The sequence below is a fragment of the Monodon monoceros genome, unplaced genomic scaffold, assembly GCF_005190385.1.
Source record: "Monodon monoceros isolate NGI ecotype Baffin Bay Population unplaced genomic scaffold, NGI_Narwhal_1 Super_Scaffold_11, whole genome shotgun sequence".
In the NCBI taxonomy this organism is placed as follows: Eukaryota; Metazoa; Chordata; class Mammalia; order Artiodactyla; family Monodontidae; genus Monodon; species Monodon monoceros.
In genome coordinates, this window is record NW_021703767.1 from 128,179,745 (window position 1) to 128,195,047 (window position 15,303).

The following is a 15,303-nucleotide window of genomic DNA, read 5'->3' on the forward strand; positions in this document are numbered from 1 at the left end:
GCTGTATTGGAGTTGAAGATGTCTGAGGGTAGCCGGGCCACCCGGGGATGCGCGGAGGGGTAACTGATTCCTGTTCCCTTAAATACCAGGCTTGTTTTCAGTCATATATGCAGATCAGATCCAAGAGGGGAGTCACTTAGAATGCCAAACAGGAATGCTTTATAGGCTGTGAGACCTACAGTGGGGAGGTGGGTAGCTGGAATGGAAAAAGAATGGAGGAACAGTGGTGTGTAATGATGAAATGTTTGTTGGGTTGGGAATCTTTTCCCCACCTTCCTTGTAATCACCAGTAGACTGATCACTGATGATTACCATAAATTCACTGTGGCCTTGGATCTATTTGGACTCTTTAAGCCTGAGTCTTGCTTCAAATAGGCCCAGGAGGAAGACAGACCCAAGCTTAGGGGTCTAAGCTCTTTCTCCCCCTCGGTCTAGACAAGGGGTCTGAGGCCAGCTCTGAAGGAGAGTCAGGAGTTGCTGGCCACCTCAGAGAGCCATGTGCCAAGCCTGCTCCAGACCCATGGTCCCTGCCCTTCCCCGTCAGCATGAAGACTGGGCTAATGAAATCAGCAAGGGAACCTGGGGTGCTGGGGCCAGGCTTCGGGGAGGGCATCCTGCTAGGCGCCACACACCATGGCCTGCTTAGCCTGGGGGCTGGCTCCCCCAGCCTGGGCCAAATACCAAGGGCATTTGCATCACGCAGAGCAGCCACCACAGAGAGTGGCTGGAGACCTGCGGGCCTCTGAAAGCAATCACTCTGCTCCTTGTTAGGGATGGGCGGGCGTCTTGGGTCCTTTCCACCGCCATCCTCCCTGCTCTGAGGCACACTCTCTGCCTCAGTGCTCTTAGCCCACCTCCACTGAGAGAGGAAAGAAGGGGACTGTGAGAGGGACCACAGCTCACCTGCCAGCCTGCAGGGAGGAATCGCTGTCCAGGAGCGTGAGCTTTGTTGTTTTTTGTTTGTGTAAATTCTATTTGCAACAATAGGACACAGTCTCCTTTACGCTGGCTGGGATCAGAGCAGCAGCTGCAAGTGCTCAGGGCTGGGCTACCTTCAGGGCATCTTCCCAGTGCCAGGGGGTTGGGATAAGGAGGACTTTGGCCCAGGAGCCACATCCTTGGGATCTAGCTGGAGCTGTGGGTGCCAGTACAGCGGGGGCATGTGCTATGCTAATATGTGCAAACAAAAATATTCATAAAATCTCACTTCGTGGGAAAAGTTTGAAATACGACTCTTACTTCAAATGTATTTCTATGGGAACTTCAGTTTTAAATTATGCAGGGCCATCAGGCACACACAAATTTCATTAAACGCGCCACCCTGAATCATGTCATGAATCTGGACGGTCCGGGGTCTGAAGCTGGGCTTTGAAACCCCCTAACAGCATGGCCTTGGACCACTTCCTCCGCAGCTGAGTCTCAGTTCCTACCTGTATAAAATGGACCCTCCCCCGCAGGGCTGCGAGGGCCGAAGGATGCATGCTCTGAATTTAGCCAAGGGGCTGGCACCTGCAGTAACCATTAAGCGGCGGCTTTTATAACAAGCGGTGCTGGGAACGATACATGTAATATGCTGGACAACTAGGGTCCCAAATGAGGAAGCGCCTGCTTCCTCTGGAGAGTCTGACAGCTCACAGCCAATGCGCTGGGCGTCCTGCGGGCATTTGAAGGCAGCTTCTCCCTGGTCCTCACTGTACGGCTGTCCTCTGCTCTAGCCAGAGCGGGGCCGCTTCCTTGGTATAGCCCTTGCTGCGCCTTTACATGTGAGGCATGGGATTTCTCTTGGTTGAAGCTTAGGCTGCTGTTCTGCTCTATTCCCAGACCCTTAAGTTGGAGCTACCTGGTATGCTGGGTAGAGAGAGCCTAGACATTCAAATCCCAGCTCAGCCATTTAGGTGCTAAGTCTGCTTAGGCAAGCTCTGTTCATCTTTCTGAACCTCGGTTTCTTCAACTGTAAAGTGGGAACAATAATACCTCCACTTTCAGTGTGTTCTGAGGGCAAAATTAAAACTACATAGTATAGGTAAAGTGCTTCGCCCGTGTTAGCTGTTCAGCACATTTCTCTTTGCCTGCCCTTGACGTGGTATTTGAAGTCTCTTCCTCATGAGCAAGGACACCCAGACCCATGATCATGTGTTGACTGCTGACTCTTTCCCCTTGGAGCAAAGCTGCTCCAGAAATGAACATGGGAAATGAAAAGTAACTCTGTATTTCAGGGAAAAAAATTAAAGAGGAGCTGAATATTGTGGGAATCATAGAGACCTTTAACAACTCATGGCTAATTTTAAAAAGGCCATGCAGACATTTATGAATGTTTAGATTTTCTAAATGTCAGTGGGGTCCGGAAATACGCCTGGCGCCTTTAGAGAAAAGCCTAGCCACCAAGCCAAAGCCTCTAAGACCACTTCTGGAAGGCTCAGAGAGGTTTGGATAGGTGGGAAACAGGCCAACCCGAGACCAGTTCTCCCGGGAGACAAGAGAAGGGTCTTCGGAAACAAGTGTCTGGTAGGAGTAGGTGTAACCTGTGAGAGGTCCTGAGCCAAGTCTAGAGGGAAGTCAGCCCCACCCAGACAATGGATGCACACAGGAGGGGCTTCCTGTGGGAGGAGCAGGGCAGGGGGGAGTCTGTTGTATTTTTGGAGCAGTCAAAAAAAGAAAGGGAAGAGTGGCTTTCTAGTCCTCTGCTCATGAAGTTGCCAGTCCCTCACGCACTTCCGTTCATCAGAGGCGTCCCTGGGCAGGAGGGTGGTGGGCAGGCCTGGGGACGGGAGCCTCGGGCTCCTGAGTGACAGTGCCCCTTCCTCGGTGGAGGACACGCCGGCCTGGAGCAGAACTCCAGTGCCACGCAGGGTCCTTCCACTGGGGGAGCCGCTCAGGGGCGCTGAGCTCAGGGCAGTTCAGCGGGGAGCACCCAGCCGTGGTGCCAGAGGGACCCGCTGGGAACTGTGGGGGAAGGGAGTGTGTCTGCAGGGGAAGCGTGAGTGTGTGTGAGGGAGGCGTTCCTCTGTGAGGAGGTGGCCAGCAGTGGAGGGGGGCGGTGGTGGAAGGTGCGGGGTCTGCGTGGGTGTGGAGGTGGAGGCGGGGACGGACGAGGGGGGCAGCAGGGCCGCTGTTAGGGTAGAGGTGCCTAGGGAGGCGGGGGGAGCATGGGTGTGCTGGGGGCGGAGAGTGGGTGGACGGTCGAGCGGGAGGTGCATGGCCCTGCCAGCTGGATCTGTTTAACCTGAAAAGGGGGGGAAAGCAGCAGGGGGGGGCGAGTCACAAAACACATGGGTATTATCAAGTCAACTGAGAGGGAAACAGCCCTGAACGGATGAGCACAGCCAAGCTAACGAGACCTGATGTGGAACACATTTTCAAAACACAGTATAGGAAAGAAGAGAAACGCGTGTGGAGAAATGACAGAAGACACCAGGCTGCTGTGTTGCGTGTCAGGGGAAGGCCGGGGAAGGAGCTGGGGCCCGCGGAGAACGGGCATCTCCAAGGCATGGCCCCAGAGGCTGACCTGAGAGCGTTTGCCTCTGTCAGGCTCTCTTAACGTTTGTCTTGTGGGAGAGTCACGACCCACCCTGGCTGGCCTGGAGGCGGGATCCCTTGTTCTGGGTCTCCAGCCCTGGCCCCAGGAGAGACCTGGGGGTGACTCCCCCTCCCCTGGAGGCTTGTTCCTCACTTCCCTTGCTCAGGGGTGAGGCTGGGGGCTGCAGGCCTGCTCCATGTCTGGTGAGGAGAGGAGGGACGCCTAGGGGCCAGGCTGCGTCCTGCGTCCTGCTCCTCTGGGGAGAGCGGCGTCCCAGGGACCCCTGGTGGACTGTGTGTCTTGGGCCCACCCAAGGCAGCAGGGAGGGTCTCCTGGGGAGAGTCATCAGCCAGGGTGGAAAAGGAAGGCTGGTTACTATTCCAGTGGCTATGGTTGCCCCAGGAAAACAGTCAGGAAGTCGGGGATAGCCCCACAGAAGCAGGGCGCCAGCCCCTGTCCCCTGGGGCACTGTGGTTTGAAGAAACCATTGATGCTTCCTGCCTGAGGCCTTGGGCCCCCAAGGACCCCCAGAGGACACAGGGAGCAGCTTCTGCTCTTCTTGCCACACTCGAGGCTGCTGTGCCCAGACACCTCCTGTGGCCCAAAGGCTTGATCAGGCACATTCGGGCAGCGAGCGACCCACACCATGAGGCAGGAAACCAGCAGAAGCAGTTTCTTTCTCTCAGGAACAAAAGGACTTTTGAGGATTCAGAGCTTGGATTGGCCACCGTCACGGGATGTGAGGCTCAGAGATCTAAAGGGGGAGATGGCAAAGAGAAGTCAGGTATTTGGAGGCGGGGAGGTCATGGAAGTGGAGCCCCGTGTTGGGATTCATGGCCCTGTAGAAGAGGCCAGAGAGCTGTCTGCACCCGTGAGGGTGCAGCGGGAAGTCAGCAGTCTGGCTCTCACCAGAGCCCCACCAGGCTGGCACCCCGATTTTGGACTTCCTGCCTCCAGAACTGTGAGAAATAATTCCGCTGTGTGTAAGCCTCCCAGGCTATGATTCTTTGGTACAGCAGCCGCAGCTGACTCCAGAAGATTCAGTCCCTTTGGCTGGAGCCCCTCCTTGTAGCCTGGGATCTCATTTTGAATCTTCAGCCTTTGGACTGTCTTATTTGCCATTGCCACCGGCTTCACACCATTCATGTCCTTCACAAATCTGTCAGCTGCTCTCAGCTGTCCCCAGGTCTGGGACAGCGGTGCTGCGTGGTGTCTCCCAGGTCACACTGCCCCATCCACGCCTGCATTGGGCACGCCTTGAGCAGTTCTCCCTCGAGGACTCAGCCACGTGTCCACCTCTGGTCTGGATATCTGTCAGGATATCATGACAGGCTTTGTCAGAAGGCTTCCTCCACTCAAGTAACACCGTGTTCTGGCTTCCTGCCAGTCTGGGAGCCCCATTAACAAAGGAAATGAGCTTGGCTTGGCAGGACTGACTCTTGATGAACTCATGTTGGCTCAGCTAATCCCCTTTTTTTTATTTCCCCCTTCAAATTGCTCCTCATTAGCCTGTTAATAAATCTGTGAACAATAAGTTCTGCTTCACTCCCAACTGGGGGGTGCACATTCTGTTTGAATAGTAAAATTAAATGGCTCTGAGCTGCCACCCTGTTGCCTCGGGTGTGTCCTGCTTCCCTCCTATCCACTAAGAAACAGTGTTGATGATGAGCTGAGCTGGGTGATGCCTCTTTCCGAGGCCTGGTGGCAGTTCCTCAGGGGCGGGCACGTGTGTGGGGAGGGGGGTAGGGTGGGGCTGAGGCAAGCCCCTTGCCAGCAGCGTGGTGCCCAGCCTGTCACACAGCGCACAGTGGACCTGCCCTCTCATGCCCAGCTCACTGGTCACATGGCCTCCTCAATACAAGTAGGCATTTCCCCAAGGCCCCTCTAGTGCCAGGGTGGCGGTGCAGAAGGGGCGTCCAGCCTCAGTCTCAGTCTCGGAAAGTCAGTCTTGAGAGCAGAGCAGGGGATCCCTCTTCTTCCACTCACCTAAGCTCACTCTTTTCCTGCATGGATGTGAATCCTTGCAAGCAACCCACTTGCCCTCAACCCCTCTATTACATCCATCCGTTGCTAGTGACCAGCGCTGATCTTACTTGTCTCTAAGTTTCTGGATCCAGTCCCCAAGTCCTTAAAAACCTGGGCCATAATGCCTGTCTCCAGGGTTCTGCCATCTCCCTCATCTGTTTAAATTTCTCCGTTTCTGGCCTATTTGGATGAATATGGATCTTACTGTGTGATCACTATATCCCAGGTTATGACATTGTTATTCATTTGCATCTGAATAAGAATGTTACAAGGTAGGTATGATTATCTGTATCTGTTTTGGAGATGAAGAGACTAAGATTCTGAGAGTCCCCTGACCGGTGAGCAGTGGAACCAAGATTTGAACCCGGTCTGTCTGACTTCAAAATATGAATTCCTTGCACTGCTCCACCAGCTGCCAACCCCCAGCTAGTGCAGAAGAATATGCTCTCCTAGTTTCCCAAAATAGAAGTCAGAATGCACGTGCCCATAGAAATCATTTTCTAAGTGGAGGCTTAGTCTAGTTGGAAGAGAACACGTGTTATCACAGGGGCACGATGGACTGACAAGTGAACTCCATGGGGACCCAATCACTTCTGATATGCAAACAGGTCACTTTATAAATGACTTTGAGATCTCAATCATGGGTAAGTTCGGGACAGCCTGTTCCAGGCTGGCCGGTGGGCGTGGCCAGAGTTTCGGGAAGAACTGTTGAGTGGCCGAATTTAGGAGGATGAGGAAATAGGTCTTTCAGAGTGGAACATTCTGAATGAGGCTCCAGGAGTTTGCTGATAGCTCGAGGCTTGGTATTTTGGGCACGCTTCCAGAATACTCTCTGGAAACACCGCTGCCTTTCTCTATTGTTCTCTTATGGGTCGCTTCTGAGGTTTGGGCCTTGCTAACCTCCTCCTCATGTGGCCCTACTCACTCGCAAACGGTGCCCCCTTCCGAGCAGGGAGGTAATGGGTGGCTCTCAAGGTGCTGCCCTCTTGTTTCCTGGCACAATTCTCTCTTTCCTCTACCAGACAAGAAGGACTACTCAAAGGAAAGCCCACTCGCCACAGCCTTCCTATGTTGCTCAACCCTTCTAGGGTCCTCTCTTGACCCCAGCGCTGGATCTTTGTGCAGAGACCTCTTATTAGACCCTTGACAGCCCGCTGGCCTCAGCCTGGCCGCACCTGGAATGTGTGTCCTTGAACAACGGAGAGGCCAGGCCTTAGTCTGCCCAGCTCCACCCATCTCCGTGGGTCCCATTCCAGGGAGGTAGCCCTTCCTGCCACCCCGTCCCCACTTTGCAAACCCACGGAGGGGTTCAGAAATTTGAGCTGAAATTCTGCGTATGTAAATTGTGGGATGAGTCAGAGGGTTGACTGGCGTGCATCTGGGCTGGTGGGGGGGTAGCTGGAGGAGGGGAGAGGTCCCGAATTGTTTCTAGTTAGCCCTGTGAAAACTGGCACGGCTAGACCTCTGGTGTCTTGTGGGAAGAAGAATGTGCTCTGACAAACTTGAGCCTTCCAGAAGTGGGCCTCAGGGAAGATGAGAAACAGACTGACAGCCAGTTCGAACATACCCCCTCCCTCCCTTACCCAGGCCCCTCAAGGCGGAGGCGGGTGGCCCCCGAGTCTGTGGTAGCTGGAAGAAGCAGGCGTTTCTCTGACCATATCACAGGATCTGATGGTGGGCAGGTGGGAGAAGGAGGGCGGTGAGCTTCTCTAAGTCCAAGGAGAGGACTGGGTGCGGGGCCTTTGCTGGAACGCCTGAGGAGCGGGGAGAGGTTGCTCTCTCCTTCACGTGGCCCGAGCTCTTCTGCTCCAGGGAGGAGAGGGGTGGGGTGGGCTGCAGAAAGCTGAGTCCCACAGTTCTGCCATTCTGCCAATGGGTCCTGATACAGGTCTTCTCACTCCATCGCTGTCTTTTTTTTTTTTTTTTTTTTGCGGTACGCGGGCCTCTCACTGTTGTGGCCTCTCCCGCTGCGGAGCACAGACTCCGGACGCGCAGGCTCAGCAGCCATGGCTCACGGGCCCAGCTGCTCCACGGCACGTGGGATCCTCCCGGATCGGGGCACGAACCCGCATCCCCTGAATCGGCAGGTGGACTCTCAACCACTGCGCCACCAGGGAAGCCCTGTCTTCTTCTTTTTAAGAGAAGAGCCTAACGTTCTAAACTCTAGAAGACTCTGTCTTCACCAGAGTGAGCTGGCCACGGCCATCACCGCAGGGAGGCCCAGGCGTGAGTTCCTGGAAAGCTCAGACCTTGTCTCTGACAAACACCTTCACCACAACACAACACGTCAGGGAGCAGCGGGTCCTCCCTACCGCCGCACCCCGCCTCCAGGACGGAGAGCAAGCTGCTGCTTCCCAGGTGGAGGAACTGATCTTTCCCTTTCGCTTGTGTCACAGTCTGGTCTGGGGTGGATTTGGCCCCATTTAGGGCAGGCATAAGGAAAAGAGAGTTTGTTGGGAGATCTTGAATCAATTTGGAATGTAGAATAGCCCAAGAAGATCTCAGTAGACTTGGATTTAATTTGGGGCCAATTGATTATCTTTTAAAGTACACATTTTTAAAAATTTATTTATTTTAATTAATTTATTTTTGGCCGCGTTGGGTCTTCGTTGCTGCACGCGGGCTTTCTCTAGTTGTGGCGAGTGGGGAGCTAGTCTTCATTGTGGCACATGGGCTTCTCACTATGGTGGCTTCTCTTGTTGGGGAGCAAGGGCTGTAGGCGTGCAGGCTTCAGCAGTTGTGGCACGCGGGCTCAGTAGTTGTGGCTCGCGGGCTCTAGAGCGCAGGCTCAGTAGTTTTGGCACACGGGCTTAGTTGCTCTGTGGCATGTGAGATCTTCCCGGACCAGGGCTTGAACCTGTGTCTCCAGCGTTGGCAGGCGGATTCTTAAACACTGTGCCACCAGGGAAGTCCCCAAATACACATTTTTAATAAAGGCAGTTAGTTTCTGACATGTAATCTGACGTTCTACAAGTTAATGATAACAGTTAAAAGATCCCCAGAGAATTTTGCCTCCTGGACACTTCATTAGGTGAAATTTCATGAGGATTTTTGTGGCATTGGTGCACCGTGCAACATGCCATGTAAAGACTTAATAAGCCAGTCAACATTTTTACAATCTTTGATGACCGCTAAATGGCACACAAAAAATAATTTTGCCAGCAACAATGTTCTAATAAATGTGACTTTAGTAAAATAATAAGAATCAGCAAAATCAAGAACTAGAACTCTGAAAAGAAACACTTATTCTCTGGCCCTTTGTTTCTGAGGCTCCTGCTTCCGTACAGCCAGCCTGGCCTTGTGTATCTGACACACCCGCTGTGGGCCGAGCATCCCCGTGCTCGCAGCCATGGAGTAGATCAGCACTCCCTGCCTGCCTCTCATGCAACACGCAGCCTCACCTATTTTACCATCGAAGTAGCTCTTGGCTGGGTCAGTTCTGCTCTTTACACACGGGCCTTAGAAAACTGGCTAATCCCTCCAGTGTGTTAGCTGTACTGCCCCCACTCCTGATCGTCACCCTCTGGGCTCTCCTGAGGATGTAATCCAGGCCCCTTTGCGGGACACAGCAGCCCTCCAGGAGCAGCTGGGCCTCGCCCTGGTGTTGTTTGCATACCGACCCCGCTGAACCTCTGAGCTCTCCCCTCCTCAGCACTGCTCTTCTGTCTCTTGCTGATTCTTCTCAGCTCAGAGGCTATTGTCTCTGGGAATCCTTCCCAAACCCTCTCCCCAACAGCACTGGGTTTGGTGCCTCCCCACGTGCTCTCTGGTATGCTGTGGATACCAGGCTGTATTTTTTATTGTGGTAAAATATATATAACATAAAATTTGCTATTTAAACGTGTCCAATTCAGGGCATTAAGTACTTTCACACTGTTGTACAGCCATTGTCACCATCCATCTTCAGAGCTTTTTCATCTTTCCCAATGGAAACTGTGCCCCTTAAACACTAACTCCCTCTTCCCCCTTCCCCCAGCCCCTGCCTGGCAACCACCATTCTGCTTTCTGTCTCTGTGAATTTTTCTATTCTAGGTTCCTCATATAAATGGAATCATGCAATGGTTGTACTTTTGTGTCTGACTTGTTTCTGTTAGCATAATATCTTCAAGGTTCATTCATTTTGTATGTAGCATGTGTATTAAGCCTTCCTTTTTAAGGCTCAGTAATATTCCATTGCATGTGTATATCACATTATGTTTAACCATTCATCTGATGGACATTTGGGTTGTTTCCACCTTTTGGCTATTGTGAATAATATGGCTATGAACACCAGTGTACAAATATCTGTTCAAGTCCCGGCTTTGAATTCTTTGGGGTAAATACCCAGGAGTGTACATGCTGGATAATATGGTAGTTCTATGTTTAATTTTTTTTGAAGAGTTTCCATACTGTTTTCCACAGTGGCTGCACTATTTTACATTCTTACCAGCAATGCACAAGGGTTCTAATTTCTCTACATCTTACCCAACACTTGTTTTCTGTTTTTTGAAGGGTATGAAATGGTATCTCACTGTGGTTTTGATTTGACCAATATTTTGGCAACATTGCGGTTGCTTCTTTGATGATGTGTGTAGCACAGCAGACAGAAGGCTTTGGAAGGTGTGTCCAGGTGTCTTTTCAGGTCTTAGCATCCCAGCTTTTCCCTGTGCGGCAGGCATCGTCCATGGGAGCTAACGGGCCTGGGTGTGGTCCTTCAGTGGCTGCCCTGGGAGCAGGGGCCAATTCTTTGCACCTCTTTCCCAGTGTGGTCATTTGCCTTTGGGGGATCTTTACTCCACCCTTGCACTTAAGGGAGACCTGGCCCTGCCACCCCATAGCCCACAAGACAACATGTGACAGGGAGCTGCTGTCACACCTAGACAGAGACAGGCAGCTCAGCCAAACACATTTGCAAGTGACAGTAGCCCACAGTTTTAGGGAACTCCAAACTGTGCTCATTTCCTGATACAAAATCTACTCGAAATTTGTTTGAATCTTCTGAAAAGAAATGCCCATTTGAGAACTTGCCCATTTGAGCAGCTTTTTAATTTACGAGCCCTTTGGATGTGTGTCACCTCAGTCAAAGTTGGCGGAGGGAGGTGAGCAGGGCGAGTGGCCAACCGTTTGAGTGACCACACAGCTGCACCTGGCCAGTTGGTAGCACGGGTCAGAGGGTGGCCAGGGCCAGGCAACCAGCTCCGCCCTCATTCCTGAACCTGCCCATATGGTCTTGAGAAGGGTAGTGGGGTCTTTTTCTAAAGACTAGCACAGCCCACAGCGTGTAAACGCTCACCTGCTGGGGTGTCCGTGTGGCTGCCGCACTGAGGGCACGGAGTGTGCTGTGAGCCTGGCCCTCTGGCTACCGCCCACCCTCTGCAGTGCATGGCCCCTTCCCCAGAATCCTCTGAGGTCTCTCAAAGTCAAGGTCACTGACGTGAGGAGTCAGATCCAGGACTAGAACCCAGGTCCCAGGCTCCCAGTCCAGCCGCTCCAACATCTATGGGCCTTGCCAGCCCACAGCCACCTGGGCCTCCCCCTGGGGATGGGCGTGAGTCTGCCAGCACCACAGCCCCGTCTCTGAGTGTTGGGCATGGGGCAGTGTTGGTGGGAGGGTTCCTGAGTGTGGTGAGGAGTGGCTCTTTCTCAGCAGGAACATTTCACAGCTTTGTGCTTCCAGACTAAAGTGACGATCCTGAGAATCAGGCCCTTGCAGCATCACTGAGGCACACCAGCCTTCCTACAAAGGGGCAGGCACAGCCATCAGCCATGCTGACTAACCAGCGGGTCCAACTTTTCATGCCTGCTCCCCTTTCTGGAACCATAAAGCCTTCTAGCACTTTAATGACCCACAGGGACTCTCCCTATCCGGCCACCTTATGGTCTCTGCCTAAAGGGAAACTGAGGCTCAGAGAGGTTCAGAAACTTGCTCAAGATCACACAGCTACCTGGGGCTAAAACCAATTTTTCTTTCTTTAAAAAAAAAAAACCTCTATTGAGATATGTAAAAAGCTCTACATAGTAATGTATAAAACTTAATGAATTTGAGGATGAATATACCCATGAAACCATCACCACCATCAAAGCCACAGACATATCCATCACGTCCCAAAGTTTCCTCCTGCCCCTTTATTAGTGTTGTGTGTGTGTGTGTTAAGAACACTTAAGTTCTACCCTCTTAGTAAATTTTGAGTATACAGTGCAGTATTGTTATCTAGAGGCGCTATGCTGTCTAGTAGATCTCCAGAACTTATCTGACATAACTGAAACCTTATACCCTTGACCATCACCTCCCCATTTACCCCTCCCCCAAGCCTCTGGCGATCACCATTCTACTCTCTGCTTCTTTGTGTTTGACTGTTTTAGATTCCACATATAAGTGAGATCATACAGTATTTGTCTTTCTGTGTCTGGCTTATTTCACCAAAGCCAATTTCTTGACTCTTTATACCATGTGTTTGTTTCGTCTCTTTGTCTCGGATTTCAGCAAAACTCCCAGCAGCCAGCCCCTTTCCAGGATACCTCTACCTGGGAGGAAGTTCCCAGCCACTTACAGAGGTCAGAGGGCTCATGTGTTTGAATGTAACTAGGGATGGGTAGAGGACTCTCCCCAGGCCTGGCTCCTCCATCCCTGAAAAATGTGTGTTGTGTCTTTTCAAAACTGCCATTTCAGATTTGATTTCATTAAGGACTTTGAGTCAGGCACATATGGGTTCAAATACCAGCTCTGCCCCAGATCAGCCACTTATGTGGGCCAATAACCCCTGTGAACAGGACAAAATGTACGTCACAGCCTTGGCAGTGTCTGCCTGTGCAGTAAATAGAAACTTAAAAATTCTGGCGCTGGAACTTGGATCTCTACAGTAAAGCGTGTAAGTCAGAGAAAGCCCCGATACACAAGCAAGGAGAGGCGTCAGGGAAGGTGGGGCGGGCAGAGAAACTCAGCCCTAGTGTGATGGGCCTGACTTCTGCAGGCCCAGGGCAATGGCTGTGGAACAAAGAAATAAGAAGTGAGAGAGACATTGTTACATTTTGGCTCTATATTTTTATGAAAAAAATATTTTTAATTTAAAAGCTTTCACTGTTGCTTTATTTCAAAAGTATCTTGTGTTCATTATAGAAAAATTAGAAAGTACACTGAGGCAAGCACACACACACACAAAGATCATCACAATCCCATCACCCTGAGAGAACCATGGTCTTCCAGAGTTTTTCTCTGTATATTCCATTAGGCCGCATACATTTTATAAATTAGGGATCATATTCTTCTCCAAACTACTAGTTTTTGTTTGTTTGTTTGTTTTGCGGTACGCGGGCCTCTCACTGTTGTGGCCTCTCCCGTCGCGGAGCACAGGCTCCGGACGCGCAGGCTCAGCGGCCATGGCTCACGGGCCCAGCCGCTCCGCGGCATGTGGGATCTTCCCAGACCGGGGCACGAACCCACGTCCCCTGCATCGGCAGGCGGACTCTCTACCACTGTGCCACCAGGGAAGCCCTACTAGTTATTTTTTGACTCTACAAGATGTTACAGCTGTCTTTGCATGTCAGTAAGGCTACCTCCCCACTCTAATTCTAAGAGGCGCCTCCTATTTACCCATGTGGTTAGACCACTCTCTATCCAAACCCTGAATTGAAAGGTGGGACAGCGGGTGTGGAGTGGGAGGGTGAAGGTACAGAGGGACACTCCCAAACGTCTGGGGCTGGCCGTTGGCCTGGGTGCACACAGCTCCCCTGCACACGGCTGGTGTCAGGTCTGGATGACCTCAACCAGACAGGCGTCTTGGCCCCTTTTGCCAAGGGGCCCCCTGATCGATGGGGGAGCCCCCTAGGCCAGTGGTTTTTAAACATGTCCTACACAGGCACTAGTATAGAGGACAGGAGATGCTGGGGCCAGGCTGGACAAGCATGTGTGTCTGCGGGAGGTTAGGGGACGATAGGAGGGCAGATCCCTCCCCAGCCCCACCGTCCAGGGTAGCCCTGAACTCAACAGCACTGGGCAGAGTCTAGTGTGATGGACATATCCCGTCCACGGCCCTCACTTTTCCTCTCTGTGGGACTCTGAGGCCCACCCAGCTCAGAGCTCTGCCACCTCTGGGAGGGCCACAAATGAGAGTGAAACGGGACTCCAAGGAGAGGGATCAGTGATGTTAGCAGTTTCCATTGGCTTCTACAAGGCTGGAAAAGAAGGTATCTCACGGAAAGGAGCCCTCAGGAGCCGTCAAGGCCTCGGAGAGCTGACAGTGCTCTTTGTTTAGTGTGAGCCAAATGGGAAACAGTGGCATGGGAGGGGCAGTCCAGCCTGGCCAGGTCCCCAAAGCCATAGGCACTGGTGCCCACAGGCCACACTGCGGCCTCTGGGGCCCTCACAGAAGGTGCAGCCTAGCTCCTGTGGGTGCAGCCTCGCCCCCCATCTGTAACAGGAGGGTTTAAACCAGAGGGTCTCAAAGTCCCTTCAGCTTCCCAGGTTCTTGATCCTTGGGAGCTGCCAGGTTGGGTAAGCACGTTCAATGCCTTTGACAACAGGGCTCTTTAGCGTGACCCAATGCCGGGTTCATCTAGGAGTGAGGGCTCTGGGGGTCATGACCCCCAGCGAGCATCCCAGGCTGGGGGTGACACCATCTTCTGTGGGACAGAATGACCTCTGTCCTGCTAAAGTGAACCACACCTTGGGGGCCCGAGCCTGAGGCTGCGCACAGGGACGCTGAAGGCCGACAAGCCTGGGTGTTGACCTTGGCTCCCTCTTTCCCAGGGAGGAAGGTACTGATCCCTCCATGCCCAACCCCCCACCTGTACCCAGAGAGGAGAAGGAATGGATCGCCGGGAGACGAGGATGGCTCTCACACCCGACAAGGGCTGCGCTGCCTCAGGGCAGGGAGCCCACCCTCTCCCCTCCGCTCCCAGAAGGCCTGAGAGAAAGTCCGGGTCTGGAAGCCAGCTGATGCGGCCAGGACTCCAGGGTGGGGGTGACGGGCACCCTCTGTCTCATTGCAGGGAACAGCAGCCGCCTCCAGACTGAGCTCTGTCAGAAACACTGGCAGGGCCTGCCCCCCAGCAGGTGCCACAGCAGCACCCAGGACTCCCGGAAGGAGACCAGCAGCATGTGGGGTCTGATGGTGGTGGCCCAGCTGCTGGCAGGCATCGGCACGGTGCCCATCCAGCCGTTCGGGATCTCCTATGTGGACGACTTCTCGGAGCCCAACAACTCGCCCCTGTACATCTGTGAGTCGGGCTTGAAGAGGGCTGCGGGATGGGGGCGGGTCCTGACGTGGCCCAGCCAATGCGTGCAGAGGTCTGGGCATCTGACACACCTGGTTTGAGTCCCAGCCCAGGCCCCAGCTCCTCACCAGCAGGATGGGGCCCACAGTCTCTGTGCACTGGGGACGTGGGAGTACCTGAGGCGATGTATGTGAGCCCTTGGTCCCAGGGCAGGCACCGGGCAGCTCCTCGACCAGCAGTAGCTACTGCGTCTGTCACGTCTGGGCACAGGCTGGGCACACATGTTCTCTGAGCCATCCACTTAGGGAGAAGTTTGGCCTCAAAGAAGCATATGCAAAGCAGATAGCACATGACCATCTGACTGACCAAATCCTTCCCTTAGAACAAGCCACACTGAGCATCCTCAGGGCCCACGGCCCAGACCAGACAGACCACACCCACAGGCTCTGTGGCCCACAAGCTCCCCCAGGGCTGCCACTGCCACACTGTACCTGCAAGGAGATTTGCCCACCAACACGCACCTGGGCCAGCATCTGTAAATGCCGAGGAGGTCGCTTCTGTCCCAGCAA

The 15,303-nt window shown here is 53.2% G+C and overlaps 1 protein-coding gene across 1 annotated transcript in view; it reads left to right on the top strand.

Moving 5' to 3' along the window:
- The window catches only part of SLCO2A1 (solute carrier organic anion transporter family member 2A1), a 76,236-nt gene that overhangs the window by 43,457 nt on the left and 17,476 nt on the right, over positions 1–15,303 (top strand). The window contains exon 4 of the mRNA XM_029214854.1: positions 14,510–14,737. Coding sequence (XP_029070687.1) covers positions 14,510–14,737 — 228 coding nt within the window. The remainder of the gene's footprint in view (positions 1–14,509; positions 14,738–15,303) is intronic.